The 15,125-nt window shown below is 42.8% G+C and overlaps 1 protein-coding gene across 1 annotated transcript; it reads right to left on the reverse strand.

Annotated features, from left to right (window-relative positions):
* Positions 1 to 7,924: 7,924 nt before the first annotated feature.
* Positions 7,925 to 11,612, reverse strand: LOC147733555 (uncharacterized). Its single transcript, XM_086958985.1, has 2 exons — positions 10,734 to 11,612; positions 7,925 to 8,068 (listed from the first exon to the last, which is right to left on the reverse strand). The coding sequence occupies exons 1-2, from the start codon at positions 11,610 to 11,612 to the stop codon at positions 7,925 to 7,927; spliced, it is 1,023 nt and encodes a 340-aa protein (XP_086815111.1).
* Positions 11,613 to 15,125: the final 3,513 nt, after the last annotated feature.

Raw genomic sequence — 15,125 nt, forward strand, 5'->3', positions numbered from 1 at the left:
GGAAACCAGATTACCTGGCCAGCAAGCTCAAGAGGAGAGCAGGTCAGACAAGGAACCTCAGGAGCTCCCACTCCCTCCTTCTCATCCCCATGAGAACCCGCAAACAATCGACCGCGGCCAGTTCATTCGCGGGAAACAAGCCCAAAATCCGGAACTCCATTCCAGCAGACATCAGAACTATCCCGTCCTTCACAAAATTCAAAATGCACCTTAAAGCCCTCCTCCTCAACCGCTCCATCTCGAAGGGATAACACCCGCCCCCACCCCAAACTCTATCCCCGTTACGTTCTGGCTCCACACCAACTGATTCACCTCAGCCAATAACCAAGGTTTCCTCAGGTCCCTTGAACTACCTTATCTATGCTTCAAAAAGGACACCTCAAGATTCTACTACTATCTTAAGAATAAGCTGCACTTGTGGACTGTTGATAGTTTGTTTAATACTGCTTTATTAAGTATCTCCTATTAGTCTCTGTTGTAAAGCGCTCCGATACCCCCGGGTTAGGGCTGCGCCATATAAAACCCCTAAAATAAAAATAAATAAAATAAAATAAATAAAATCTTACATGTAAGACACCCCTAAGGTAGTCCCAAGGTAGCCCCATGTGCAGGGTGCCGTGTATGTGAAAGGCAGGACATGTACTGAGGTGTGTGACATGTCCTGATAGAGAAATACAGTGTATTTCGTTTTTCACTATTGAAAGGCTATCTGTCCCATAGGATAGAATAGGATTTTATTTATAACATCTTATAAATATAACTTCCCATTGCGACAAGATAGAAAGGTGGAGTTTAGTAAGCCTTAACTCAGAATATAACATTGGATCGTTTACTAAAGATGATTTTTATATTGTGTGTTTGAAAATACCACTTTTAGAAAGTGGGTATTTTCTTGCTTAGCCATCCTGTGTGCCTCTGCTGGTTTGTGGATTGGCTGTCTGGCTTTGGCGTGACAGGGGCTGGAGAAGTGCGCTCTCTCAGACAGCCACCGGGGTGGGGAGCAGAGGTTTGTGTGTGTCCTGCCTTTCCTGAATGAGTCAGGTCTGGGCTAAATAGGCCTCGGCTGCTTCAGAGTGGGTGGAGTTTTCACCAGCACCTGAATAGACCTGGTCTGCATTTAGAGTGGTGGGCAGAGATTTCGCTTGTACCTAAATAGATGCTCTCTCAAGGCATGTCTGCCTTGGACAATGCCAGGAAGCTGCACCAGAGAGGACAGAACTGGTTTTGGCTGGACAAAGAGCTTCTCTGCCACCAGAGAACAAAGGAAATTGTGCTACAAAAAGTGGGGCACAGACCCCAGAACAAAGACTTCACCAACCTCTGGGTACGGCTTCTGGAACCGTTATTTCAGTTGCCACAGAGAAGGGAAAAGCAACCGACTCCATCGCTAGCTCCGTGTCCTGCAGGCACCGCAGAGGGCACCACCGCATCTTGCACCACAACCCTGGTCTCACCGACAACCGATGCCACTGCAACCGAGCTGCTGCTTGCACAATGACCTGTGGGCACGGCACTCTGCATGGCCTTGCTTCACTTTGCCGCCCTGGTCTCCCCGACGCCATAGCTGCTTGCAAATTCCATGATCGCATTGTGGCTTGGGAGCACCTCTCGTAAGTCACACAACGCACCGTCTTGTCCCACACTGCAATCTGGACTGACCAATGCCAGCTTCCCACAACTGGTTTTGTCACCTGCACCATGATCTGTCAGCACTGCATCGAGCACCGCCTTTACTCTGCACCGCAGCCCTGGTGTCACGGACATCACTGAATGACCAGCACCGTGCCTCTGCCTGCACTGCACCTTGAGGGCACTGCACTCTGCACTGCCACGCTTCACAGCGCAACCACAACGGTTACACGACCAGTTCGCCCCTTCCTGCACAAAAACAATCTCCCCACGACGCTGGCATCCTTGCAAGGGTGCCTGCGCCAGCACATGGCTGCGTTTTTGCGACAGTGCAGGAGGAAGCACAGGGATGCAACATACTCTTGTAACTATGTCACATCCCTGTGCTTCAGAGTGCTGCAGCATGGCGCAGCCAAAGGGCTTGCGGTACCACGCTGCGGCACTTCCTTGTAGATCTGCCCCTGTGTTTTTAAAGTATTCTTGCAAAGTTCATATTTTGAAAGCACTGTATGCTGGATTTTTGTCATTTTGTTCTTGTTTTGGATATATAAAAATATTTGATATTTTTCTAAACTGGTGTGGTGTCCTTTTCTAGTGTTTTCACTGTATTACTGTTGGGTATGTGCAAATGCTTTACATACTGCCACTGAGATAAGCCTGACTGCTCGTGCCAAGCTACCAAGGGGGTGAGCAGGGGTTATTTTAAGAGTGTAACTCACTTACCCTAACTAGGAAGAAAGGTCCCTACTTGGACAAAGGTGCAAACCATTGCCAACTGGAGACCTCCATTTCTAACAACTAATATCCAATGTTAAACATTTTACTATCATTTTCTAAATTAGATTGGGAAATTCATTGCATTTTTTCTCCACTTTAATGGCGTCTGGTATTGCTTGAGACTGATGTATATTTCTCTGAGAAAATCCTGAGACTTGTTTCGTAGGTACCTGAAGGTGATCAAGATTTTTTTCAGTGAACTGTGTTTAATTGCTAATACTTTTTTTTATTGAGTCAGTAGAATCTCTCACCAAATAAATAGTTGAGTTTCTCATAGCCCTCCTTTGGAAGGTTTCTTCTGGTCAAGCCCTAACATTTTGAGACTCTTAGTAATGGGTGCAGAATTGTTTAAGGTGGAAGTAGAATCTCAATTCACTGAATTATATACATACAGATGACTTCTGGATATTTGGCGTTGATTTTGAAGGTTTTTCCTTTTATGGCAAGGATATGTTATTAGCCTTTGCCATGTGCTCTGATTAATATGCAGGATTTTATGTTTTCATTGAGTGGGTAAGTGAGAAATTTTCTTCATCTCGTATCATTTATTATCTGGACAATTTCCCTTTGATTGTTGGACTGGTTCAGTTTAGTGTGCTGCAGCATTGCAATTACTTGACAGATGTACAAGGAATTTGGGGCATATTTACAAGCCCCTTTGTGATGTTCTTGCACCACACAACGTGGTGTGAGACTGACACAAATTAAAAATGAAATGTATGAAGTCACCAAGGCCACCCTGCGTGGCACTGAGTGGCTTCACAAGTCTAGAGTAATGCAATGCAGTGCAAATCGCTGTGTTGCTGTACTCTGCACCCGGGAGGTGTTTCCATGGACGTTGCATGGGTGTTTCCATACAACATCCATGGATTTTGACGCATTCCTAGATTTACCAGAAGTGGTAGACTTGGGAATGTCTCCCACAGATGCGGCATAACAAGCAGAAACATGTTTCTTTCTACTTGTTTTTCCTTTTTCTATGTGTGCGTGCTGAATCCTGCAGCACACAAAAAAGGAAGAAAAAGCCTCTGGGGTTTGTTGTCATACAGGAAGGTGCCCTTTCCTTCACATAAAAAGGTGCCTGTGTTGCCCCTAGGCAGCCAAAAGGGTGCCAGTGCAGTGGAAAAGGCAGGAATGTGCCATATTGACTTACATGCAGCGCATTCCTTCCCTTTCCCTGGCATGGATGCAGTGCAACAATATGACTTGCTGGGCTGCACTGAGGGACTTGCTCATAAATATTGCCTTTGTAGTGTTTCTTTTAATGGTGGGGCAAGCGTTCTTGGTGGCACTGCAACTACTGCACTGTGCATAGCTATGCTCCTGTCTTTGGTGATAGAAAAAATGCAAGGCCTCCTTCTATTTTTGAATTCCTTGCCATTTACATTGACTTGATATCTGTGTAACCTTTGGCAATTAAATTGTGCAGTCTTTTTATGAATGGGTAAATCTTGGCCTCCAAGCTGAAAAGTAACAGTAAATCAGCCGCAGATGATCGTTGATCAGTTGCTCTCGTTGCCCATCATTCCTATAGGTTGTCCCTTCTTTAGATGAATTATAAATTGTACGGCCAGATTGTGTGAATAGCCTTACAGCATCAGGGGGGATACTTACATGTAAATGGCCCAGCGCTATGCCGCAAGCTATTTTGCTGTACTGAGCTGCATCGTTTTCAAAACCCAGGAATGTGCCATATTACCAAGAAAAGAGTGCATCCCTGTGCTCACCCCTGCCCTGGTGCTAAAAAAGCTGCCTAGCACCAACGCAGGCACCCTTGCACCGTGGGGTTTCAGCATTATTGCAGGTAAGAATTAGCGCTTGCAATGGTGACTTGATGACTGGTGTGAGTCTGCTTTGTTTGGAAGCATTGCCTTTCTTGAATTTTTCTCGATCTTTGTGACTTTATCCATTTGGCCTTTATATTTGGAGTAAAAGGCTGTAGTCTTTTAATCTAATATTGTGCTGAAGGATTTTAAGCGCCCATAGCTACTGCGTAAGTTGGTGCTGAGTTTCCTGAAGTGATTGCTTTAGATGTGCTTTAAAGGGAACGTCACATTTAAACCGATGCATATCCCAGGTGTGATCAATAATTATCATGATCTTTTCTCTCAATTTAGGGTGCCGGAATTCCTGTGCAAGTCACTGCTAACTTCCAAGAGAACCTGGGGAAGTTTGGTGATCAGTCCTTCCCGAGTTGGTAATGATAGCATCAGGTCTTAAAATCATGAGAGAGCATTTGGGGCTTATTGTTGGTTTCTATAAACGAGAGGCTGAATGAGCACATTTCCCTTAGACTCATGTGTAGCTTACAAAGTTTAAATTCACACAGTGGGACACTTAGCAGATTTGACAAAGGTCACTTGCCTGCCATCTCTTTCTTCATAAAGACAGCTCCAACTGGTTGTGTTCCAAATTTCTTGATTCACAAGAAGGGTTGGAACCTTTGGCATGCCTTCCGCTGATGAGAGGAGGACTCTCAGTAGAGAGAAAGTGATTCAAGTAAGCAGTTCCCAGCAGTTTATTCAATGAACAAGGAACCATTTTGCCTATGGTTTGCCTAAGGTATTCATTGGCTTTTCAAGGGCTTTTTATATTACGGGATTGCTAAGGGAATTTAAGACTTATCACTTGCGGGTGGACTCCAAATGGGACATTTTTACATTGAGAGGTGGATCCCACTTCATTATCTGACTGCAGTGCCCCAAGGCTGACTAACAAGGAGCCTGGAGGAAATTAGCATTTCAATTAATTACACATAATTTTGCAGCAATTTCAGTAATTTTCAGAAAGCATATTATGCAAATTTTATTCACGTGTAATTACAAGTGCATTATAGCCGAAAGCACTTGTAATTCAGTGGATGGGATATCCTTCAAGCTTTGGCAGAGCATCCCTTCTGCCAAACTCTAAATAAGGGCCTAAATCGTTTTTTACATGACAAGTGGTTCTTCACAACCCCTGTGGGCGAAAGTGTATGGTAGACATATGCTTTAGGCAGGCCAATTGCAACTACTACTTCTAAGAAGTGGCTTGCAGGTGTTTTTTCTAGTCTTGAAAAAGAAAAGGTGTGTCCAATAAGGTAAATGTTCACGTTCTCAGGTGTTATGGAATGGTAATTCATTATTTCTGTTATTTTAACCCATTTTTTTTTTTTATTTCAAACTCTAAAATGAAGAGCCTCCTGAGTAATCTCAAGCAAATATGGCAGAATAGGTAATGTCTTGACACAAAAAAGACCTACTCTGGTCCATAAGTATAAAGAGCACACTACAAAACTATGGAGCAAAGACACTAAATAAGCGGGAACGAACAACCAGCCTCTTATCAAAAATATATATGTTTTAATAAAACAAATAAATCTTTACATTCAGAAAAATACAAGGAAACAAACAAAAAGGAGCCAACTTCAAGATGTAAAAAGTAACTCCACAGGAATTAAATGATAAACAATGTCTTATAAACTGTTGCTAAACAGATACACTTTGATGTTGTCATGCAAACATTAGCAGCAAGCACACTGTTCCATGGATTCTAACTGTAGGGCCTGCACTGTGTAGGAGGACTCAATAATGGAGACCGACCCATGGTGCTGTAGTGACTCACAGCTTGGGGGCAGATGAAGCAGCTCTGCACGGCTGGGCCTCTGCCTAGGAAGTATGTGGAGGGAACATAATACAGACTAGCGTGTATCTCATTGATGACCATGCAGTTGCCTCAGAGCTCCTCTGTACATTCATGGGTTAATGATCGCTCAGTACAACCGCATAATGTTTCAATAACATCACAGAAAAATAATGGCACACAGATATGGAAAGCAGCGTATGCTTCAGTAGGGACTTGATATCTTTGAAAGTGGTGGGGCATAATACCTGCCAGGAGTTCACCCTATTTATTTAGAAATTTGCCTCACTCATAATCACTCGCTCTCACATATACTATCGTCCCTTTCACTCACTCTAACTCACAATCTCTCACTTACTCACTCTCACTCACTGTTACTTGCTCACAAAAATACTCACTCTCATTGGTTCTCATTCTCACTTACAAGCACACTTACACAGACTCACCCCTTGAAACTCCCTGATTCTGTTCCCTGGTTCAACTATACTTCCTGAGCCATTGATAACGACACCTCTGGCTATCTTTCACTCCCTCTCACAATCTCCAATCACTCACTCCATTGAACACGCTCACACTCCTTTACTCACTACTTTATACTCCATTTCATTCATTCATAGGCACTCAAACTCAGATTCTCACTCACTTTCACCTACTTCCACTCTCATTGACACTTACAAGCACACTCACACTCACACACACACACACTTTAGCTCAATTCTATTCACTTTCATTCACTCACAAACACACTCACAAGCACATACATGAACAGGAGAAACATTTTTTTTAATTTAACTGCTTCATTTGAAGCAGAACAGGGACCTGGTGCTGGACACTTGACCAGCAAGCCATGATTCCCAACGAGGAGCCAGGGGAGCAGCAAGGGTGGGTTTGAAAAGAGAAAGACCCACCTCAATCCCTCTCCCATCTTCTTGATAGGTCTAGGAGGCAGCCATATAAGAGGCTGGGACAGAGCAAGGGATCCTGCCCCTGCTGCTCAGTATGGCTTCACATTGGCTTGAGGGATGCACTAATGTGTGCCCTGACATCCACATTTTAGCTGATATCCTGTGCTGCCTGAGGCATGCAGAGTATGTCCGCTAAATAAAATGGTCTGTGCCTGGGTGAGGGGACCGTAGCTGAACTTCGCCCCTCATACATTCACCTAGAGAGTGTAGTGTTTAACAGCACTCTGTAGCTGGGTGTGTCTCAGCCCTCTCAGCCTCCTACTCCTCCTCCTAATCCTCGTCTTCCTCCTGTCATCAGGAGCCTGGAGACCAGGCCAAGAGACTTGGCCTTCGTACTGACAGTGCCCATGACGAGATGAAAGTTGTGCCTCACATGGATAATTATTACAAGGATTTCATCCCTACAGGCCATATAAAAACTATATTAATTATCACTTAAACAACAATGACACATGTATCTTTACAAGTGATATAACAGAGAAAACCCCTGAACGCATTGACGAGGGCGAAATCTACAGATGATTTTATTTCCTAATTGTCCTCCCACGTAACAGCCTTCACAAATGTAGAATGAGATGGTTGATAAAGTGGAACCGTGTGAAGCTAGTTAGTACATGGAGCACCATTTTCCACATTTTCATTTGCTGTGGACCAGCAGGTTGCAAGAGTGACCCGATTTTGTATACATTATACAAATTCCCTACGAAGTCAAACTGGTTTAGCAAGATAATTAGCATAATTTCTCATTGATAAATATAAAGGAGTCTCATCATATTCTGTTATTTCATAAATACTTTCAAAGGTGCACAATTCACAACAAACACTCACTAGGGCATGCTGAACGGAGAGGTAAAGCAAGGCTGGTCATAGTACAGCAGGGTCCTGTATTTTTCTTAAGGTGTGAATCAATGAATTCATTCAAGTTCATAGTGTCATTGTAAGCAGGGAATGCTCAGGCTTGCCAGCATGCTGTTTGCAGAGCTCCGTCTGGGAGTTCTCACCGCCCGAGAAGGATCATGGTGCTTCGGTGTCGACTGGGCGCTTGGTATTGGGTCCAAGGAGGATGAGCCGTCCATCTATGAATACGATGAAGACAGACTTAATTTAATTTGTATCATTATGCAGAATGTGGTCAATAGAAATTTAAGATACATGCATCATATGTCAACAAACGTTTCAGCACATATTGAACACATCTTTGAATGAGAAGATGCTAAAATGGGATCACAAACCATCTTGAAACAGAATGGAAAGGGCACAATGAAGATTAATACATATTTCATCTAAGATACAGCCAAAAAAGTTCTGCCCTCAAGCCACTGGATAAACAGTAAAGCATTATAGAATAGACACATGTGTTACCCCACAATGTGGCCAAGGAATAATAATATAAAATACCCTGTTTTAATGGCAGAAATGACCCATACAGGTGCTAACAACATGCCATGCTCATGAAAGCCTTGGCACCGCAGTGTGCGGTTTCCCTGATCCTTACCTGTTGCTATTCTCCCCTCAATTATTCTTTTTTATTGTATTAACCTTTTTGGGATGCTAAGTTGTCTCAGGTTATTATAACATGATGTATTCTCGGAAACACTAATGGTACTAACTGTGAGAAAAAGAGACTACAGAGTAATTGCTGTTATTAAACATTTATTTTTGTTTCTGCAAGAAATCATCCAACTTTTCCACAAGTCAATTTTGTAAGCTCTGCTTTTTAACAGTGCAGCTGTCAAACGGTCCTATTGCTAACAACATACATGGAGTGGGCATTGGGTTCATCCTTTTCAGCCATTGGCTTTTTTGACTAGCTTCGTTTAGCCATTTGATTGAGACATCTTGGTGCAGCCCAATGGAGCATTCATCTCACACCCAATGTTTTTAGCTGTTTGGTAGTCATTGTCCACCTCCACTTGAGTGTCTGCATTGAACTGCATAAGGGTCTATTCTATATTTATAGCCGTCTCTGCCCACTCCTGCTGGCTCCCTCTAATGTACCAACACTACTTGAATTTAGTTATTGAACGCAAAGCTACTAGCTTTGTCAATGCCTGTCTTCATTTTAATTTCACTCAATATGTAATTATTCCACCATTCATAAAAGAACTTGACGCAAGTGGCAAGAAGCTTAAGTACAAAAATACATTTTTACAAATACACAGTATAAATAAATGACCTATGGACACATTGCACGCATTTCCTGATTCATTGGATCTTTAGCATTGTTTGCTGTAGAAGTCGGTGACATCTCCAATTTTCCACTTAAACATATATAATGTAATAGGTGAAATATTTGTTAGGATTCCAGAGAACTAGCAGGTAACGGTTTGTTCCCTCGATCCTACAGATGCAGCAAGATTGTCTATTTGTTAACAGCTGAGAGCTCATTGAAGATTACAGATCATGTGTATTTGTGACCCTTAACCTTTGACTCTGAAACACATTCCTCTGTTTTCTGGTAGTGAGGGCAGCCTGAGGGAGTGTCCTCTCTGGAGCCTGAACTCTTCCATGTTTCATAGAGTGTGGTGGTTACCTAAGAAGCATATTACTCATTTCGTCCCCCCCATGGAGCCTAAATGTGGTAACCAGTCACCATCAGAAGGTGATTATATCTGCTGGCTCGAACAGATGATGGGTTCAAACTGCTGGCATGGCTGACCCAGTCTTTTATGATCCTATGGTCGGTAAAAGGAATTCTATTGACTCAGGCTATTCTAGCACCTTGTTTCACCTCAGAATACTTCAGTGAGTTAGGCAGTTCAACGATTGAATATTTACACAATCTAAACACGTATTAGTGTGGTACCTGCAGCTGCTTCATTATACTTGCTACCAGATTGATGTTCAGATGAAAATCTAAACAGTTTTCCTGTAAATGCGACATTGCTGTTTCGTTTCCTCATAACATTTTAAAAAATGTCTTAGGCAGTTTTAGCAGTGACATTTCCCCCCAAAATAAGCACCAACCACTGCAACGGCAGGAACCCACCATTCGCTTTTATACACATGTTCCAAGGCAGCTGCCACAATGATGCCCATGCATGGCTGATGATAGACTTTAGTTTGTGCACATATTTTTCGGGATTAGACGATCGAATACATAAGTATGGATTCTTAACCATGTATGGATATCCAAATGTAAATTCATTTCACTAAAACAGCGGAAGTGTTTGATTAGACACATAATAAAAAAAAAATAACATCATCCTGTGCCTTCCCGCCATTTGAATTTGTTAAATGTAACTTTGGGAAGGAAGTAACATAACATATGGGGTATTTGAAAAGTGCACGTTCACAGCGAAGGGTATCTCGGCGCTGATTAAGAGATATTTACTCAACTCAATGATACTCATTTTATCGACCTCAGAAGGATGAAAGGGTGATGGAATTACACCTGTGCCCATGAGGTCAAACAGAGGACCCTAAAGTGGTCGCATTAGTCCACCAAGCCATTGGACCCCACAGTAAGTAAGCTGGTTTAAAAACTAATGTAGGACCACGTTGCTTCCGTGTGATATACATTTTCTAGCGCCAAACGCCCCGTAACCATGGGCAATTTACGTTATTTCTTCATGATGTGACTCTCGGACAGAGCACGGGAACCCTACTCATTATGAGAGCCACAAGGTAACTCGTAATAAAATAATTGTAATAATAGATACAAATTGTATACCTATTTAGTGCTTTGTAATTATTTGAGTAAAGGGGTGCATTCTTCAGTAATTAATGGCAATTGCTTACCTGACAATGGTAGAAATGTGTCAGCTTCGAGCACAATGATGACGTCAGCCATTTGTCAGAGCGCGTGAAGCCTGCATCTTGCTGAGTCGGTGAGCTCCGCATGGCACAGGAAGAAGTTGGTGCCAACCAGGACTCTGCGTGCCGGTGCTGGGCACCTTGGTGCGCTTGAGGGGTCCCTCCTTCGCAGCAGTGAGGGAAAGAAAGCCAAGACCTGTCATCCTGGACTTGACCACCTGGCTGGGTTGGAGATGCTCTTGAGGTGGCGCATTCAGGAGAGGAACCATAGAATGTAGAATGTTCCTCTGCAGCTGAGGAGGGCTGAGGGGGGCTTTGCCTCAGTGCCTGGAAGCAGTCCTCTCGCTTCATGCACAGGTTGTACTCTCGAAGTTCGTCCTGTCTTTGCTGCGCCAAGGCCTCCTCGCTCAGCCCCAGCAGGTCTGACAGGTGAGAGATGTAGCGGATGGCAAGCCTCAGTGTTTCGATTTTTGTCAGGTTCTGTCCGGCAGGCGCCACCGCAGGCGGCAGGTACTTCCGCAGGTTCTGAACAGCTTTGGACAGGTTCCTCATCCGCAGCTTCTCTCTCTCGCTGGCGCTGTGCCTCTGGGTCCCGGCCACTCGGCACTTTTCTCTTCTACTGGCGGGAAAACTCTCCCTTGACGCCGGCTCAGGAGGCAAGCTGAACGTCTGTTGTTTGAGACAACTGTGGAAGACTTTATTGGAAAAGCTCGGCGGCTGCTCGACCGGGGACCAGCTGTACGAACCCGGGGAGGACGTGGACGAGTGGGAGTCCGAGGCGGCGCCAGTCCATCCTGAGAGAGGGGGGCACTCGACGGGCAACGAGCACTCCGGGGCCATGAGCCGGACTGGAGAGCTGGCCATGGAGTCAGTGTCGGGGTCAGTCTGACAGAATCTGTGGAGAGGTCCAGTGAGCAGAGGCCAGTCAGGCTTTATCCAGAAGGCCGAGGTGTGAAGAGGCCGCTTCCCAGGCCGGCGGAGGTGTTAAAATCTACAGCGCGCCAGAATCTGCCCAGGGCAGGGGGTCTCTGGGAAAGTCAGTGAAGCCCATTTGCAAAGGTGTGAATTCTGACCCTTTTGCTACTGTAATTGATGCTGCATTAGTCTCTTAAAGTGCGGTGGGAACAATTCATATGAACGTGTTATATACACTATTTCATATCCTACTTTCTGGACCCTACGTGGGCATTGCAGGACAGTTAGCTTTAAATTTATCGAATTAAGTTGGAGCAATTTTTTCAAAAAATTATAGTTTTCTTTCGTGGTGTACGCGATATCGGAAGAACTAGGGCTTCTCGTCCTCTCTAAGTGCTGGATCTGTGGGCCCGCATCATTCTAGGTCTGAACAGAAGGGTACCGGGGATGCTTGTAGGCTTCTAGTAAGTAGCTTAGCTAATATGCTTCAATGACATCTTGAGAGTACCGCAGGCAGGTCCCACTTATAGATATGACAAATGTTATTAATTATATTTATGAGGAAGAATGCACAACGCTCTCTTCCTAAAAATCACAGAATTGAAGTTTACATTCCCAACATGTGCATTTTATTTTTAATAACGTGTTTTCTATTTCGGTGCTTCTGACTTATGCAGTTTCCAAGCGCAGTAAAACACAGATGGCTCTTTGACCTTGTTGATGGTTCTCAGTTCTTTACCGACCTTGTAAAACTTAAAGGCTGCGCCTGACTTGTCTGCACTGAAACTCATTGCCGCCTCAACTTTTCCTCATCCCACTACTTACTCTATGAGTGAATTCACTCCCAACCTCTCGCTGCTTCTCAACCAGTTTCTCTTGTTGATGTTAAGGTAGGGAATCTACCCATAAAGCACCTCTTCTCGCCCAACACTTCGTGTTCTTTTCTGTGGGCCCTTCTTGCTTCTTGAGGGCTGTTGGGGAATTTGCAGGGGCAGCTTCCTTGTGAAATGAGGGCTCCGGGGCCCCTCAGATGAAGGCTTTATTAAGGTAGTATATTTCCATTTTTACAGTATTGGTAATCTTTGTGTGGCCTCAATATTTATCTTGAAGAGTGACTTTGGAGTATCATTCCCAGCGTGACCTGCTTGGAGAGTGGAGTTTAAGTCCTTCTTCCACTTTGCTGGGAGAGCCTTCAAAGCTATCATGCACTCAATGCAAACATAGCAAGCACATGGCAAATAATCAAAAGACCTTTTTTATTTCAACAGACAAGAGCCACTTGAAAAGGGTCAATTGGAGCCTAATGCTAAAATGCATGAAATATAGGATAGTTTATATATATTTTCTTTCAGTACAAGTCTATGGAACAAAATCACATGACAGAAACATGTTAATGTCAGCAAACCATATCTAATGGGAAAGTGGCAGAATCTTCTCCTGGAGGAATTGCAAGACTCCCTTGAGGAGAAGATATAATTCAGGAATAAAACACTGAGTTCATTAGTCTAAAAAATCCTATTTCTTATTGTCAACACTGGTAACAAGTTTGTGCCTTGCAGAAAAGTGAAAATGTACTATTGTGCATAAATTGGCTTCTGGGTCTACTGCACCCATAAAACTTAGCAAGTATGATTAAGAATAAAGGTCGCCAGGAATCTTGTTACATTAAAAAAGTTATATCCCTTGATAAATTCAGTATAAAGGAGCACACAATGCGATAGTGCATATGATTGCCACCAACAGACATCACATCAGTCTCATCCTGGAAACTGTGGTAATCAAACTGTAAGTGTTTGATGGGAAATACTACATGGCAGTAAGATTTTTGTCATTCCAAAAGAAAAAAAAACAGTCTCTGACAAAAACATTCTCACTAGGGCTGTTCAAATTTAAATTTTTCTGTGAAAGGCGTCCTTGTGCTAAAATTGTTGCAAGGATGCATTTGCTTCAAAATATAATACTAAGTAACATATGTGCATTTCGCCTGATTTTGCCTGATTTTGCATCAGTTTCCCTAAATTCTTCATAAATTTGGGAAAGCAATTTTTCAATCAAACATTGTTATTTATTTGTAGGAATACAAAGCATTGCAGCAATGAATATTACTTTGAAAATATACAACAATCGCATGAATATGCCAAATGATAAGGTAAGGGAGGAGCTAGAGCAAGGACAATCAATAAGGACAAATAAAATAAAGCAATAACATAACTTTATGAATAAGTACAGAAAATATGGTCAGTTACACTCATTAATAGATATATGGCAACAATCTGTGGGTCTGTATGGCTCAGCAAAGCCTGCATTCACAGCGCTTGCCTATACCACGCATCTATTATCTTGCAATGCCTTTTCTACCCATTGCCTTTACAACAGAAGTCTTTACCACGCATGCATTTACAGCGCAAGGTAAGTATTTATAAGGTAAGTGAAAATCATTGATATATATATATATATATCACTGCTGCCAAATTCCCGCCATGTTCCATAAGAACAAGAAACAGCACTCTCAGGGGGGGGTTGTCAGTGCCAACAGTTCTTTATTGGCAAACCAGCATGGACAAGACGCGTTTCGGCGCTTAGCCTTTGTCAATTGCGAATACGAACGCGTCACCATTCCTTTTAACAGCATTGCTTCAATCACAGTATGTATGGCATAAACATAGAGAAAGGACAACATAAATTGCAAACTAATCGCAATCTTAGAAAGTGCAATTCTAACATGAAAAGAAAGTATATACATTTCATATTTCATGATTGTCCGTGATGAGGTGGAGAAAGTTTCAATACTATTCTCAGTTATCAGTATTTACAATATTTACAATACTCTGTTTGAGCCCTGGATGGGCTGTACCCCAATAAAATTCATTAACGCCCACAGATGGGCTTAACCATTTTTATGTCATACTGTGTAAGAAAAACAATGTACTTATCAATGTTTCAGTTCATCCAGCATACTTTCCAGAAAATAAAGACAGCAAATAATAAACAACATTTCATAAGCAAAAAATGTTTCAAATTTTTTCAGATTTAAAATTTTAATGCCCCAAATGAACTGCTAGTTCCTCATGTGTGTTAAGCCCCAACGGACTCTTACTCTATAAGTCTATAATATAGCGTGACTCTAACCGTCGTGATTTTTGTAGACGGTCTCCTCCTCGTGGGGGGGGTGGAACGCTATCCAGACAGTAATAGGCCAATAGATCCCTATTGTGCCCATATAGTTTGTTAAAGTGTCTGGCAACAGGATAAGATTCATCGGTATTATTGATAGCACGCATGTGCTCCAATATACGCAGTTTAACAGGATTGATAGTGCTGCCGATGTATCTTAAAACGCAAGGACATACCAAACAATAAATAGCGTAAGGTGTAGTACATGTCAGAAATTTAGTTATTTTCTTAGGGAATTTTAGGCCTGGTATTACATATGTTAGGGTCCTTTTACTGATCTTGCAGGCT

This window comes from Lissotriton vulgaris, chromosome 2_1 (assembly GCF_964263255.1).
Source record: "Lissotriton vulgaris chromosome 2_1, aLisVul1.2, whole genome shotgun sequence".
Taxonomy (NCBI): domain Eukaryota; kingdom Metazoa; phylum Chordata; class Amphibia; order Caudata; family Salamandridae; genus Lissotriton; species Lissotriton vulgaris.